At 36.5% G+C, this 14,244-nt stretch overlaps 1 protein-coding gene across 2 annotated transcripts in view; it reads left to right on the forward strand.

The window, feature by feature from the left end:
• LOC128234313 (fibrocystin-L-like) overlaps positions 1-14,244 on the forward strand; it is a 107,253-nt gene that overhangs the window by 77,241 nt on the left and 15,768 nt on the right. For both annotated transcript variants that reach the window (XM_052948482.1, XM_052948483.1), the window contains exons 51-57: positions 626-1,354; positions 4,176-4,344; positions 5,725-5,870; positions 9,023-9,112; positions 9,918-10,169; positions 10,835-11,245; positions 11,878-12,003. In XM_052948482.1, coding sequence (XP_052804442.1) covers positions 626-1,354; positions 4,176-4,344; positions 5,725-5,870; positions 9,023-9,112; positions 9,918-10,169; positions 10,835-11,245; positions 11,878-12,003 — 1,923 coding nt within the window. The remainder of the gene's footprint in view (positions 1-625; positions 1,355-4,175; positions 4,345-5,724; positions 5,871-9,022; positions 9,113-9,917; positions 10,170-10,834; positions 11,246-11,877; positions 12,004-14,244) is intronic.

Below are 14,244 nucleotides of genomic sequence, written 5' to 3' on the forward strand. Positions count from 1 at the left end.
TAGAAAAATTTCCTTTTAAAGTCAATGCCCGGATATTGATTAGAAAAATTTCCTTTTAAAGTCAATGCCCTAATATCACAAAATTACTCATTTCAAATCTCAAACTCAATTTATCACATAAAAGCATAGTTTGATTCAAAATCTTACATGTTTTTTTATATTTTTTGAGAACATATTTTCTCATAGATTATGTTGATGAAACATTTATCAATCATTTAAAAAAATCTAATTTTAAAGCAAAAAATATATTTTCCTAAGAATCTTTAAATCAAGATATTCTATAATAGAATGGGCTTTTAGAAGGTGTAAAAACAAATCTACAATTTTTTACAACTTTTGATGCTATTTGGTAAAATGAGTTGAGACTAAGATTGAGATTTGTCATAAGGTTTTTCGTGAAATTGGGACCAGAAACTCTTGTAAATATTAATATTACACTGAACAAAGTTTATTCTGTTATACAAATTTAGCCAAAATAAAAAAGTGAACTTAGTTCAATCCTGTTATAAGGGACTTAGGATATTCTGAGAAATAGGGCGGCTGTTGTTGTTCAACGCCACACCCCAAAATATTTACAGTCCTAACCTCTTATTAAGTAATAATAAAAGATTCCTTTCCACTTCAGGTCTAAAGCTTGGAGGCCAGACTGAGAATACACGCGTTCGGAACAACATTGCTATGAACCTGTTATGGACAGGAAGTTACGCTGGGCGGGCAGAGTCCACCAACATTCGACAGGAAGCATTATTTGACCTATACAACTCAATTGATACTGATTTACAGAACAACTTTGCATTTGGCTCTCAACGTGCCGGCTTCAGTCTTCCAGGGCAGTTGTGTGAGGAAACATACAAACCTGGACTTCCTAATTATGCTATTGGCAACCAGATCGGTGTATGGATTGGTCCAAATGATGACATCCAACAGTCATCTTCACAGACATGTGTACGGTTTTCCGACTTTGTCATCATGAAGAGTACATACTGGAGTTTCTACTACAATAACCACTACAGTGTTGAGTTTGAAAATCTGATACTAGCTGAAAATGACGGCACCCTGCTCCCAATGGTGATAGGACCAAACCCACTTGGTCATGTATGTGGTGATGAATATGTCAAGCTGAGTAATTCCACGGTTATTGGCCGTTTGCCCGGAGCCGATTGTTCCTCGGAGACTTCCCCATTTGGTACCTATATGGATCTCAGTGGTCTTTGCATGCAAGGAACTGGCCCTGGCGGGGCTCTACTTGCTGTCCTCTTTGGACAGATTACAGGCGGAAGCAACAATGCCCCTGAGAAGCCCTGCGGAAACATTATGTCTTACAATACCCTCTGTGGACGTATGGAAATTACAGGTAAATAATGGTTGTAATTTGCATAAGCCTGCATACCCTGCACAGGTATAATCACAAGTAAACTGGTAAACTTCCAAGCCTGCAAGTCCTAAACTGGTAAAAACCCAAGCCTTCAAGCCATCAGCGGGTAAAATCACAAGCCTGCAAGCCCTTCACTGGTAAAATCATAAGTCTGAAAGCCCTAAACTGGTAAAGTTTAAAGCCTGTAAGCCCTAAACAGGTCGAACCACAAGCCTGTAAGCCCTGGACAGATAAAACCACAAGCCTGTAAGCCCTGGACAGATTAAACAAAAAACATAAACCTGTTAGCCCTGGACAGATAAAACCATGAGCTTGTAAGCCCTGGACAAATAAAAAACCACAAGCCTGTAAGCCCTGGACAAATAAAAAACCACAAGCCTGTAAGCCCTGGACAAATAAAACCACAAGCCTGTAAGCCGTCGACAGATAAAAACCACAAGCCTGTAAGCCCTGGACAGATAAAACCACAAGCCTGTAAGCCTTGGACAAATAAAACCACAAGCCTGTAAGCCCTCGACAGATAAAAAACGCAAGCCTGTAAGCCCTGGACAGATAAAACCGCAAACCTGTAAGCCCTGGACAGATAAAACCACAAGCCTGTAAGCGCTGGACAGATAAAACCACAAGCCTGTAAGCCCTGGACAGATAAAACAACAAGCCTGTAAGCCCTGGACAGATAAAACCACAAGCCTGTAAGCCCTTGACAGATAAAACCATGAGCCTGTAAGCCTTGGACAGATCAAACCATGAGCCTGTAAGCCCATGGACAGGTAAAACCACAAGCCTTTAAGCCCTGGACAGATAAAACAACAAGCCTGTAAGCCCGGGACAGATAAAACCATGAGCCTGTAAGCCCTGGACAGATAAAACTACGAGCCTGTAAGCCCATGGACAGGTAAAACCACAAGCCTTTAAGCCCTGGACAGATAAAACAACAAGCCTGTAAGCCCAGAACAGATAAAACCACAAGTCTGTAAGCCCTGGACAGATAAAACCACAAGCCTGTAAGCCCTGGACAAATAAAACAACAAGCCTGTAAGCCCTGAACAGATAAAACCACAAGTCTGTAAGCCCTGGACAGAAAAAACCACAAGCCTGTAAGCCCTGGACAGATAAAACCATGAGCCTGTAAGCCCATGGACAGGTAAAACCACAAGCCTTTAAGCCCTGGACAGATAAAACCACAAGTCTGTAAGCCATGGACAGATAAAACCACAAGCCTGTAAGCCCTTGACAGATAAAACCATGAGCCTGTAAGCCTTGGACAGATCAAACCATGAGCCTGTAAGCCCATGGACAGGTAAAACCACAAGCCTTTAAGCCCTGGACAGATTAAACCACACGTCTGTAAGCCCTGGGCAGATAAAAACACACAACTGTAAGCCCTGTGCAGATAAAACCAAAACAATAAACCTGTAAGCCCTGGACAGATAAAACCATGAGCCTGTAAGCCCTGGACAGATAAAACCACAAGCCTGTAAGCCCTGGACAGATAAAACCACGAGCATGTAAGCCCTGGACAGATAGAGTCACAACCCTGTGTGCCCTGGACAGATAAAATCACAAACATGTAAGCCCTGGACAGATAAAGCCACAAGCCTGTAAGCCCTGGACAGATAAAACCATGAGCATGTAAGACCTGGACAGTTAAATCTACAAGCCTGTAAGCCCTTGACAGATAAAACCACACAGCTGTAAGCCCTGGACAGATAAAACCACAACCCTGTTAGCCCTGGACAGATAAAACCAAAACCTTGTAAGCCCTGGACAGATAAAACCACAACCCTGTAAACCCTGGACAGATAAAACCATGAGCCTGTATGCCCTGGACAGATAAAACCATCAGCCTGTAAGCCCTGGACAGATAAAACCATGAGCCTGTATGCCCTGGACAGATAAAACCATGAGCCTGTATGCCCTGGACAGATAAAACCATGAGCCTGTAAGCCCTGGACAGATAAAACCACAAGCCTGTAAGCCCTGGACAGATAACACTGCAAGCCTGTAAGCCATGGACAGATAAAATCACACAAGCCTGTAAGCCGTGGACAGATAAAACCACAAGCCTGTAAGCCCTGGACAGATAAAATCACACAAGCCTGTAAGCCCTGAACACATAGAACCACAAGCCTGTTAGCCCTGGACAGTTAAAACCACAAGCCTGTAAGCCCTGAACACATAAAACCACAAGCCTGTAAGCCCTGGACAGATAAAAACACAGGCCTGTAAGCCCTGGACAGATAAAACAACAAGCCTGTAAGCCCATGGACAGGTAAAACCACAAGCCTTTAAGCCCTGGACAGATAAAACCTCAAGCCTGTTAGCCCTTGACAAATAAAACCATGAGCCTGTAAGCCCTGGACAGATAAAACCACAATCCTGTAAGCCCTGGACAGATAAAACCATGAGCCTGCAAGCCATAAACTGGTAAAATCACAAGCCTACAAGCCATTCATTGGTAAAATCACAAGCCCTGACCAGGTTGAACCACAAGCCTATAAACCTTGGACAGATAAAACCACAAGACTGTAAGCCCTGCACAGGTAAAAACCACAAGCCTGTGAGCTCTACACTGGTAATATCATAAATCTGTGTGCCCTGCACAGGTAAACTCACAAGCCGGCAAGCTCTGTTTTTTTGGGCATGCGTAATTATTGTTTTTAATTTGACATTGAAAACGGAAAGAGTTTCTTTAATAAAAATGTACTCTGATTGTTCAGATTGTGTAAGGAGATTTGAATTTATCAGAATAAAATTAAATAATTTTTATGTTTTAATTTTTTACCTGTCTGTATGCTAGATACCACGTTTGCAAACTTTGGCCCCGGAAGCAGTGGTTGCAAGGATGCATACGCATTTGCTACTAATCCAAAGAACGATGACCTCCAGTACTATGCAACTTTCTTGAATAGCAATCGCATCAACATTCCGGATTCTCACGTATTCTACTTCCACAGACCAAATGTCGGGTGAGTTTTCAACTATTTTCTTAAGGTGTACTTTTTATAATGTAACACTCATCATTAAGTAATGTTGCTTAAATTGCTCATTGTTTTGCAAAATTGGTGTTTTGTTTAATAAAATGATGATTTTAATATATCTGATGTACAAATTAGTTTGACACTTCATTGTGCTATTTGCCATTATGAATGATACATTTTGATGCATGCATGGTGACCACATGTAATGTTGGCATTGTTTGAAAGGGTATTGCTTGGTGAATACTAAAATGTTTAATAAATGAATGAAAATAAAATATAGAGGAAGTTGTGGTATTTTTATTTTTATTCTTCATTTCAACTGTTATGGAATTTGGAGCTACCTATTTTGCAATCTTTCAAGGCCAAAAAAACTTGTTTGTAATATGATTCTCAATATAATTATATATTTATCAGGCATCCAAAATCCACATGATTGTTCTTAACATCACGGAACTTACATGATCCCACTGTGTACGGCCATACCTTCACTAAAAGACACAACAATCTCTATGAAATATTTAGAAATTATCATAAGTATTTTCCTTCTCATAATGTAAACACTGCTGACTATGTGACAAGGGCTTTAATGCTTAATATGCCAATATGAATTTTGGGGACATACACTGAGTTTGGGGGACATACTCTGTGTTTGGGGGACATACACTGTGTTTTAGGGACATACTCTGTGTTTGGGGGATGTACTCTGTGTTTGGGGGACATACTCTGTGTTTGGGGGACATACTCTGTGTTTGGGGGATGTACTTTGTGTTTGGGGGACATACTCTGTGTTTGGGGGATGTACTCTGTGTTTGGGGGACATACTCTGTGTTTGGGGGATGTACTCTGTGTTTGGGGGACATACTCTGTGTTTGGGGGATGTACTCTGTGTTTGGGGGACATACTCTGTGTTTGGGGGATGTACTCTGTGTTTGGGGGACATACTCTGTGTTTGGGGGATGTACTCTGTGTTTGGGGGATTTACTCTGTGTTTGGGGGATGTACTCTGTGTTTGGGGGATTTACTCTGTGTTTGGGGGATGTACTCTGTGTTTGTGGGACATACTCTGTGTTTGGGGGATGTACTCTGTGTTTGGGGGACATACTCTGTGTTTGGGGGATGTACTCTGTGTTTGGGGGACATACTCTGTGTTTTGGGGATGTGCACTTTGTTTATGGGATGTACACTGTATTTGGGGGACATACACTGTGTTTGATTACTAGTTAAGTTTTGAGATGATTGTTTAATATTTAACATGCTGTTTTGCCCTGCAGTAAGAACAACCATTCTTATTGTGTGCTTATGAAGTATGATGATTAATGAATGATGATATAATGATAAAAAATCTCCCATGCTGCTTTATGACTACAGTAAGATCAACCCTGCTGATTGCGTGGACATGGATTGTGATGCTCTGAAGAAAGCCATGATTATAGATGAAGATGGCACATTGATAGGAGCACCAGCAACTTTGTTTCCAGAGTCAGAGTGGGAATGGGATGGAGACCCGAGGAGAGGTACTTTGTTTTGAATAAATTTGTACTGAAAAGGACTTTGTTCTTACTGAGTTTGTACTGAGAGGTACTTTGTTCTTACTGAGTTTGTACTGAGAAGGACTTTGTTCTTACTGAGTTTGTACTGAGAAGGACTTTGTTCTTACTGAGTGTGTACTGAGAAGGACTTTGGTCTTACTAAGTGTGTACTGAGAAGGACTTTGTTCTTACTGAGTTTGTACTGAGAAGGACTTTGTTCTTACAGAGTTTGTACTGAGAAGGACTTTGTTCTTACTGAGTTTGTACTGAGAAGGACTTTGTTCTTACTGAGTGTGTACTGAGAAGGACTTTGTTCTTATTGAGTTTGTACTGAGAAGGACTTTGTTCTTATTGAGTTTGTACTGAGAAGGACTTTGTTCTCACTGAGTTTGTACTGAAAAGGACTTTGTTTTTACTGAGTTTGAACTGAGAATGACTTTGTTCTTACTAAGTTTGTACTAGGACTTTGTTCTTTTTGAGGTTGTACTGAGAAGGACTTTGTTCTTACTGAGTTTGTAGTGAAAACGACTTTGTTCTTACTGAGTTTGTACTGAGAAGGACTTTGTTCTTACTGAGTTTGTACTGAGAAGGACTTTGTTCTTACTGAGTGTGTACTGAGAATTACTTTGTTCTTACTGAGTTTGTACTAGGACTTTGTTCTTTTTGAGGTTGTACTGAGAAGGACTATGTTCTTACTGAGTGTGTACTGAGAAGGACTTTGTTCTTACTGAGTTTGTACTGAGAAGGTCTTTGTTCTTACTGAGTTTGTACTGAGAAGGACTTTGTTCTTACTGAGTGTGTACTGAGAAGGACTTTGTTCTTACTGAGTTTGTACTGAGAATGACTTTGTTCTTACTGAGTTTGTACTAGGACTTTGTTCTTTTTTAGTTTGTACTGAGAAGGACTTTGTTCTCACTGAGTTTGTACTGAAAAGGACTATGTTCTTACTGAGTTTGTACTGAGAATGACTTTGTTCTTACTGAGTTTGTACTGAGAGGGACTTTGTTCTTACTGATTTTGTACTAGGACTTTGTTCTTTCTGAGTTTGTACTGAGAAGGACTTTGTTCTTACTGGGTTTGTACTGAGAGGGACTTTGTTCTTACTGAGTTTGTAGTGAAAAGGACATGTTCTTACTGAGTTTGTACTGAGAAGGACTTTGTTCTTACTGAGTTTGTACTGAGAAGGACTTTGTTCTTACTGAGTTTGTACTGAGAAGGACTTTGGTCTTACTAAGTGTGTACTGAGAAGGACTTTGTTCTTACTGAGTTTGTACTGAGAAGGACTTTGTTCTTACTGAGTTTGTACTGAAAAGGACTTTGTTCTTACTGAGTGTGTACTGAGAAGGACTTTGTTCTTACTGAGTATACAGTGTACTCAGAAGGACTTTGTTCTTACTGAGTTTGTACTGAGAAGGACTTTGTTCTTACTGAGTTTGTACTGAGAAGGACTTTGTTCTTACTGAGTTTGTACTGAAAAGGACTTTGTTCTTACTGAGTGTGTACTTAGAAGGACTTTGTTTTTACTGAGTTTGTACTGAGAAGGACTTTGTTCTTACTGAGTTTGTACTGAAAAGGACTATGTTCTTACTGAGTTTGTACTGAGAATGACTTTGTTCTTACTGAGTTTGTACTGAGAGGGACTTTGTTCTTACTGAGTTTGTACTAGGACTTTGTTCTTTCTGAGTTTGTACTGAGAAGGACTTTGTTCTTACTGGGTTTGTACTGAGAGGGACTTTGTTCTTACTGAGTTTGTAGTGAAAAGGACATGTTCTTACTGAGTTTGTACTGAGAAGGACTTTGTTCTTACTGAGTTTGTACTGAGAAGGACTTTGTTCTTACTGAGTGTGTACTGAGAAGGACTTTGGTCTTACTAAGTGTGTACTGAGAAGGACTTTGTTCTTACTGAGTTTGTACTGAGAAGGACTTTGTTCTTACTGAGTTTGTACTGAAAAGGACTTTTTTCTTACTGAGTGTGTACTGAGAAGGACTTTGTTCTTACTGAGTATACAGTGTACTCAGAAGGACTTTGTTCTTACTGAGTTTGTACTGAGAAGGACTTTGTTCTTACTGAGTTTGTACTGAGAAGGACTTTGTTCTTACTGAGTTTGTACTGAGAAGGACTTTGTTCTTACTGAGTGTGTTCTTAGAAGGACTTTGTTTTTACTGAGTTTGTACTGAGAAGGACTTTGTTCTTACTGAGTTTGTACTGAAAAGGACTTTGTTCTTACTGATTTTGTACTGAAAGGACTTTGTTTTTACTGAGTTTGTACTGAGAAGGACTTTGTTCTTACTGAGTTTGTACTGAGAAGGACTTTGTTCTTACTGAGTTTGTACTGAGAAGGACTTTGTTCTTATTGAGTGTGTACTGAGAAGGACTTTGTTCTTACTGAGTTTGTACTGAGAAGGTCTTTGTTCTTTTTGAGTTTGTACTGAGGACTTTGTTCTTACTGAGTTTGTACTGAGAAAGTCTTTATTCTTATTGAGTTTGTACTAAGAAGGACTTTGTTCTTACTGAGTTTGTACTGAGAAGGACTTTGTTCTTACTGAGTGTGTACTGAAAAGGACTTTGTTCTTACTGAGTGTGTACTGAGAAGGACTCTGTTCTTACTGAGTGTGTACTGAGAAGGACTTTGTTCTTATTGAGTGTGTACTGAGAAGGACTTTGTTCTTACTGAGTTTGTACTGAGAAGGTCTTTGTTCTTATTGAGTTTGTACTGAGGACTTTGTTCTTACTGAGTTTGTACTGAGAAGGACTTTGTTCTTACTGAGTGTGTACTGAGAAGGACTTTGTTCTTACTGAGTGTGTACTGAGAAGGACTTTGTTCTTACTGAGTTTGTACTGAGAAGGACTTTGTTCTTACTGAGTGTGTACTGAAAAGGACTTTGTTCTTACTGAGTGTGTACTGAGAAGGACTTTGTTCTTATTGAGTTTGTACTGAGAAGGACTTTGTTCTTATTGAGTTTCAACTGAAAAGGACTTTGTTCTTATTGAGTTTGTACTGAGAAGGACTTTGTTCTTACTAAGTGTGTACTGAGAGGTACATGTACTTTGTTCTTACTGAGTGTGTATCTTACACTTTATTTAATGGGTACAATGAACTATTATTATTATGACTGATGAATCCTTGTTCTTTAAGGTCTTGGAGATTTTAGGGTTCCAAAAGATTCACTGACAACTGTGGATGGGGACGTCCTAAGTGTTGAAGAGTTGGCTGAAAAAGGAAAAGGTAGGGTTAAGGATATACTGAAGATTGCTTTGAATTTTTTTCAGTTTTACTCATTACTTAGGTAATTTTTTTTTTGCATTCATATCACATCACAAGTTTAAAACTTTCTTTTTAAAACAGGAATTTTATTAGGAAAACCTATAAATTGTAGAGGCCCGAAAGAAATTTTGTTGTCAAATATCCCGTTTGAAAATCAATATCAGACATCAGATGATATGACCAGTAAAATCAATATATGCATCAGATTGCATTAAAAACTATCATAATATGTATAAATATTCCTTATGATTAATTATTGCTGAAAGTTATTTTGTCTGAAAAATTAATAACATTTGACTTTGTATGTAAAGTTAAGGTAAGTCATCAATTATTGACAGTATTTAAAATAAGTTTGCAAAGTTTATTTTCATATATATTTGTTGACTATCCACATATCTTTTTATCATTCAATAAACCTAAGCCTTTAAACAATTTATTCTATAAAACTAAATTATTTTATTAGGGCCTCACAAAATTTGTTGCAATTATGATCATAGAACTTGGGAGTGTTCCAGTGAAAATGTTTTTATTTGATATAGAAGAAATGGATATTTGCCTTTAAGAAAACCCTCATGATTTCTATTGCTTTTTGAATAGATTTATGACATGCTTGTTTGTCTCACTTGAACTACTGTGAAGGTATACTATAAAGGCATAGTGCATATTATAAGTAGGATGAGATACTATAATGGGCCTGAAATATTTTAGAAATTGACCCCTTATTCATTTTTAAGTATGGATTTTAATATATCTTGTAACTTAACAGGTATCGTGCGCAATGATGGCTGTGAACTTAAAGAATACAGCAATTTTGCATACTGGCATTGCGAAGATGACGCGTGGGAACTGCTGGTCATGGAAAGCTTGGATGCAGATACGGAAATGCGGCGTCTCTCCCCTGTCGCTGTCATTCAAGATGGCTACATTGACCTTATTAACGGACCCCAAGATCATGGCTGGTGTAGTGGCTACACATGTCAAAAACGAGTCTCAGCCTTCCATGGCATTGTTAAAGCCAGTAAGTTGTTTTTAAAAAGTAATGTCAACCTACTGCTAATTGGCATTCAATTTTGGTAAGCAAGTCAAATAAGGCCACTTTATTCAGTTTATTCAGATGATAAATCTGTGGTAAGGTAGGGTTCATGTTTTTCGACACTTGAAACAATGAATTTCAGAATCAAATTTTGGCAATAAATTAATTAGATTGAATGATAAAATGATCACGAGTCATGCACTAAAAGTAGTGTTTTTTTTGTGTTAGATATTAAATTTCTTGTCAAATTGACCTACAAATGTACATGTATATGCCGTTTTATCCAAGTTTTGATCACCCTTTTTTTCAACGCCATTTGTTTGCTGTTGTTTTTCTGCCAGGGCTGTAGGTTTTTGAATTGCAACCATACTTTAAACATTAAAGCATACACATAATAAGACCGTATCACAGTATCAAATTTAACTTAGTTCATTAAAATTGATAAACATTATAAGGCCTGTTTTTTAATAACATGGAAGCATATTTTTCTGACTTTTTATTATATTTTATTTTTATTTAATCCTCTGAAATTGAAATAAAAATCAATATTATTTCTTTGATTGTAACAACAGTCATAATGAATAAACATGTGCACAAGACATGTTTTAAAGTACACAATACCATAAAGCCCTCTCTTTTGTACCTTTTAGATAGCGGCATAGCTGATATCTACTTAAGCAGCACGCAACCTGACAAGATGAGGTTTTTCAAGCTGGACGGTGCTGATGAGAATTGTGTAGTAATCAGATTTTACTACCTTAATCCAAACCGCATCGATATATACACTGATGGTGGTAGCAACCATGTGTTACCAAAAAATGGATGGGAAGATGATGGAGTGTTCAAATTCCGAAATGAGCCAGGAGTTGATTATAAGCCAACCTGCTCGGACGCACATGGATCGAACTATATCGATAGGGTTGCTCGTCAGTTGTATTTTGTCTTGAAGGGTAATACTGATGTGCGACTGACAAGGGCCAATGTTGTCCTTGTATCACTTGGACTTCCTGGCATGTCAGAGGAAGACTTCTTTGGACAAAACATCATTGAGAATCTAGCTGGTAGGTAGATTGTGGGAAGTGAATGAACATTTGGGCTTAATTTTGTGGGAATATCTGAGACTGCTGTTTTCATACTTTTAATCAATGTATCTTTTGGATATATCTGAGACTACTGTTTTCATACTTTTTTATCAATGCACCTTTTGGATAAAACCGAGACTGCTGTTTTTTTTATACATTTTAATCTATGTAACTTTTGGATATATCTGAGACTACTGTTTTCATACTTTTCAATTTATGTATCATGTGGATATATCTGAGACTGCTGTTTTTATACTTTTTTAATCTATGTATCCTATGGATATATCTGAGACTGCTGTTTTTATAGTTTTTAATCTATGTATCTTGTGGTTATATCTGAGACTGCTGTTTTAATAGTTTTTAATCTATGTATCATGTGGTTTTATCTGACACTGCTGTTTTCATACTTTTTAATCTATGTATCCTGTGGATATATCTGAGACTGCTGTTTTAATAGTTTTTAATCTATGTATCATGTGGTTATATCTGACACTGCTGTTTTCATACTTTTTAATCTATGTATCCTGTGGATATATCTGAGACTGCTGTTTTCATACAATATAATTTATGACTTGTATCTTGTATTGTTGTATATCATTTTCTGTCAACAGCAATTCTGGGTATCCCTTTGACGAAGGTGCGAGTTGTCGAAATCACAAGTAACTCATTACGTCGCCGCAAGAGGGCAGTAGGCACTCTGGAGGTTGTAATAGAAGTTGGGGATGCACCACCATCAAGTGAGTTGCCTCCCTTGCCACATAAATGTTTGGCTTTTAGACAGTAGTATGATTTGAATTTATTATCAAAATGAATAAACAAGGTGTAGATATTTAGAGAGAGTAGTAGTTACCTTTCTAGGTGGATTTTTTTAAGGGGTGAAACCAATATTCAGATAAATGGTAGATAAAATACTTTGTCAAATTGATTAATGATCATGTATTCTATGTAGCATTAAAATTTCATTTGAAACCTAGATAATTTAGATGAAATTTATGGCTTATGGCCTGAAGGACCCTAAAATAGTGAAAGATATATATATGTATATATATATATATATATATATATATATATATATATATATATATATATATATATATATATATATATATATATATATATATATATATATATATATATATATATATTTGTTGTGTAGGCAATGTTAGATGAAGTAGTCTGAGATCTGTATATGAAAAATCTCTGGAATTCCAATAGATTCTAGAAGGGTTATAGCATCTGTCTTAACCTAAGCCATTGCATATAGCTTTATTGCTACAATATGGGACCTTCTTACCAACAAGCTTATAAAACAAGCCCACAAAAATTGAAATGTAAACTTTTAGATATAAAAATTTATGGATATCATAATTCTAAGGATTTTCTTGTTGAAGGAAGGTTCTATCACCTTAGTGACCACTGCTCGTAAAATATCTTAACTCAATTTGTATTTTATAAAATACAAAAATATTATATTGTCATTGTTTTGACAAAAACAAAATTTTCAATTTTGATATGGAAATTCATTAAACTTAATTCATTTTTTTAAGATCTAAAGTATGTAATTCATAAGACTTGGTGATATTTTAACCTGACCGGCCTCTTATTCTGTGTCAAAATTCTTCGTTTATGAATTTTATGATATTCTAGGAAACCTGGCCAGCTTTTTTTGCATACTATCAGATTGCAGAAGAGCACGATAAATCTTTGCCAAAAGACCTCTAACTTTTTTTTCATATTTAGCTTTTAATTTCATGATCATTTTCTCATTTCCTGCAAATTTTAGGTACTGAAGGTAAATATTCATTATAGTTTCTCACCCATCTACTGTTATGTCTTTCATTGTATTCACTTATCAATATCATGTATTTATTTGCTATGAATACTGTATACCCCCAGCTAGATTAATCTGGAGGCTATAATACAGGGGGAGGGGGAGGGGGAGAATGTGTGTCTCTTTCAAGACTTTAAGGGACTCGCTCATTGTATGTAAAATGCAAATTTAAATGAAAAAAAATGTTTTATAACAAAATTAAGTGTGGCAAATCATTGTTAAAGTGTTCAAACTAAGATACTGACAACAGGAACCCTTCGTCTTTAAAGACCACAATCATATCATAATTGGTTAATTGTCATTATTAAGTGATGTTATCAATGTATTCAATAAAGGTTAAAATATCCCTCAGCTATTTTATAAGTATCCCTCAGCTATTTTATAAGTCCTTGTGGCTGAGTGGTTAAAGATCAGTTTTCTCTTATTTTTTATTGACTGTACTTGCGTGGGTTTGCAGCTCACTAACAACCAGAATATTGTTTTTATACTTTAATTGTAATACTATTTTATTTTATTTTTTGCAATTTTGGTATCAAAGATGCAATATCAGAAAAACTCATTTTTAATCCAAAAACATGATCGAGTCTCTTAATGACATATGTCCACTCTGGGGTCCAGTCGATGTGTGTGGGTATTCATCATCTCTGTGATATGGCTTGTTCAATCGTCATGATATCATCCAGTTTTACCTCTAATTGAAAGTACTGATTAAGTAATGCATGCATTCATATTTTTACAATTGTACGAATACTTTCCCTGAATGGTGTTCTATCAAAAATATGATTAATTTTACCAAATTAAAAAAATATTGTACATTGAACTGCAAGTTGATCTGAAATTAGATTTGAAAATCCCAACAAACTATGGGGAATATTTTACTCCTCATAAATATTATTTTGATTTACATATATGGTGGTGCATGTTTTATCTTTTTTTTCTCTTTTTTTATACTTCAATGTTTCATTTAACTTACTTAAAGGATTAAAAATAAAGCAAATTAAACCATAAAATGATATTTATACAAACATTGGACTTTAATAAGCCATTAAAGCTTTCATATTATTTCACAAACAGTTCATATCATGAACATGCCAATTATTTGATATTTCAGCATTTCAGCAAATGTTTCATATACAATTCATTACAT

The sequence above is a fragment of the Mya arenaria genome, chromosome 5 (assembly GCF_026914265.1).
Source record: "Mya arenaria isolate MELC-2E11 chromosome 5, ASM2691426v1".
Classification (NCBI taxonomy): domain Eukaryota; kingdom Metazoa; phylum Mollusca; class Bivalvia; order Myida; family Myidae; genus Mya; species Mya arenaria.